The following is a 1,898-nucleotide window of genomic DNA, read 5'->3' as shown; positions in this document are numbered from 1 at the left end:
CGAACAGAATCTCATAAAATCTTGATGTTCTGCAAGGTGGGAATCTCGGTTCCAAAAAAAATTAGTTTTGTTTAAGAGAAATGTTTTTTCAAGACCATTATTTATCTGATTGGACAAACTTTTTTTTTATATAGCAATCATTTTCCTGTCAGCCCTTTTGCTTGAAGTAACATTACATTTTATGTATGGTTATTTTGCTGTTTGTATATTGTTGAAATCTCCATTTCCAAAATATAGATATTCTTATATTTCAAATGGAATATTCCAATTCAGTGACGTCCTTATTCTTTTCAAAGTGATAGTTACATTTAATACGTTAATATAATTTTAGTGAACTCTATTTATTTCAAAATATTGTGGGTATTCTATAAATTTGTATCGTGTGGAATTATTGCATTAAAAAAGAATTATCATTTGTGCCAGATGAAAATTTCAACTTTTGATGCAATCTTTAAGTAAATTCAGGGTACTTTACTTTCTTTCAGAATAACAGGATTTTTTTTTTATATATTTTTCCCCTGTTTTATTTCTAATAGTCTTCTGTCATGAACGAACTTTATTAGAAATCCAATTACATTATTTCAAATATGTTCAAATTCATTGGTTCCTTTCTACCAATTTCGTGTATCTAAATAAATACCAATGGTAAAGTTGTCCCGCAAAACGCAATAATTTCTTATTTTCATTCCAGCTTCAAGTTTTCGACCAAAACAAGGATGGTAAACTGCAGCTCTCTGAAATGGCAAAGTAAGAAGGAACTCGACAGCAACTTTTAGTAGAGTACCCCTTCCACAACTGCTTCGAAAACAAACAAACAAACAAAGTTTTCTTTGCATGCGTTCACTGTTGCTTTCCAGATCTCTCTCTCTCTCTCTCTCTCTCTCTCTCTCTCTCTCTCTCTCTCTCTCTTAATCGGGTGAAATCTAATGCAAGAAAGTCTTCGTAGATACAGAATTCGATGAGATTCTGCTTTTCAATTAGATAAAGCCTCTCTCTCTCTCTCTCTCTCTCTCCTCTCTCTCTCTCTCTCTCTCTCCTCTCTCTCTCTCTCTCTCTCTCTCTCTCTCTCTCTCTCTCTCTCTCCGAGCATAGGAATCTGAAAGGAAAGTAGATAGGCTCCATAATACCTACCGGAAATGTGTAAGAAATATATGTTTAGTTAGATCTTTACTATTAAAGAATTACATCAAACTCTAGAATAAAACGGAAAATCATGCTTGTTAAAGTAATATATAAGTAAAGTCAGTTATTGGTGGATGACTTTATTCATATTAATATAACACTTATCAACCATCTCTTCTGTGTTTGCAGTCTAGAAAGCACTCAAGGATACAAGAGTATCTAAAACTCCCAAAATCAGAACCAAATGAAATCTGTTTGTAAATCTCTAAGATATCTAGTGTTACAAAGAAACTTCACGCATTAAACCTTAGCCAAATCCAAGCACAAACAAGAAAACCAATCCAATTAGCTATTTAGTGTTCTAAATTAGATAATGTTATAATCCTTATAGTATTCCCATTTGCATATATCACGACGGACCAAATGAGTGCTAAGAATTCGATGCTTCGGAAATCGAGAATACGTCTAATTTCCGACTGAAAGTTTCTCTAATATAGATAGTCAGGGAAAAATAAAAATAATTATTCTCTTTAGCTCCCAACCAATACGCTTTCTATCTTAACTTCCTGACGGGGCTGCGCCTCATTTATACTATCCAGGATTGGGTATTTCTATCATATCAGTACTGAAAGAAAAATAACACTTATTTTCTTTTTCATCTTTTCTTTTAACCTATTTTTATAATTAACTCAATTCTATATTTTAACCAGCTTATCACGCTTTAGCACTAAGCTTACAAACGCTCTTGCTTAATTGGTCATATTTCATGATTTTTG

At 32.5% G+C, this 1,898-nt stretch overlaps 1 protein-coding gene across 9 annotated transcripts in view; it reads left to right on the top strand.

Moving 5' to 3' along the window:
* Positions 1-1,898, top strand: part of Cbp53E (Calbindin 53E) — a 322,899-nt gene that overhangs the window by 294,594 nt on the left and 26,407 nt on the right. For all 9 annotated transcript variants that reach the window (XM_068385498.1, XM_068385500.1, XM_068385501.1 and 6 more), the window contains one exon: positions 692-747. In XM_068385498.1, the coding sequence (XP_068241599.1) occupies positions 692-747 (56 nt within the window). The remainder of the gene's footprint in view (positions 1-691; positions 748-1,898) is intronic.

The sequence above is a fragment of the Palaemon carinicauda genome, chromosome 13, assembly GCF_036898095.1.
Source record: "Palaemon carinicauda isolate YSFRI2023 chromosome 13, ASM3689809v2, whole genome shotgun sequence".
NCBI lineage: Eukaryota > Metazoa > Arthropoda > Malacostraca > Decapoda > Palaemonidae > Palaemon > Palaemon carinicauda.
This window is presented reverse-complemented; position numbering and strand designations above follow the sequence as displayed.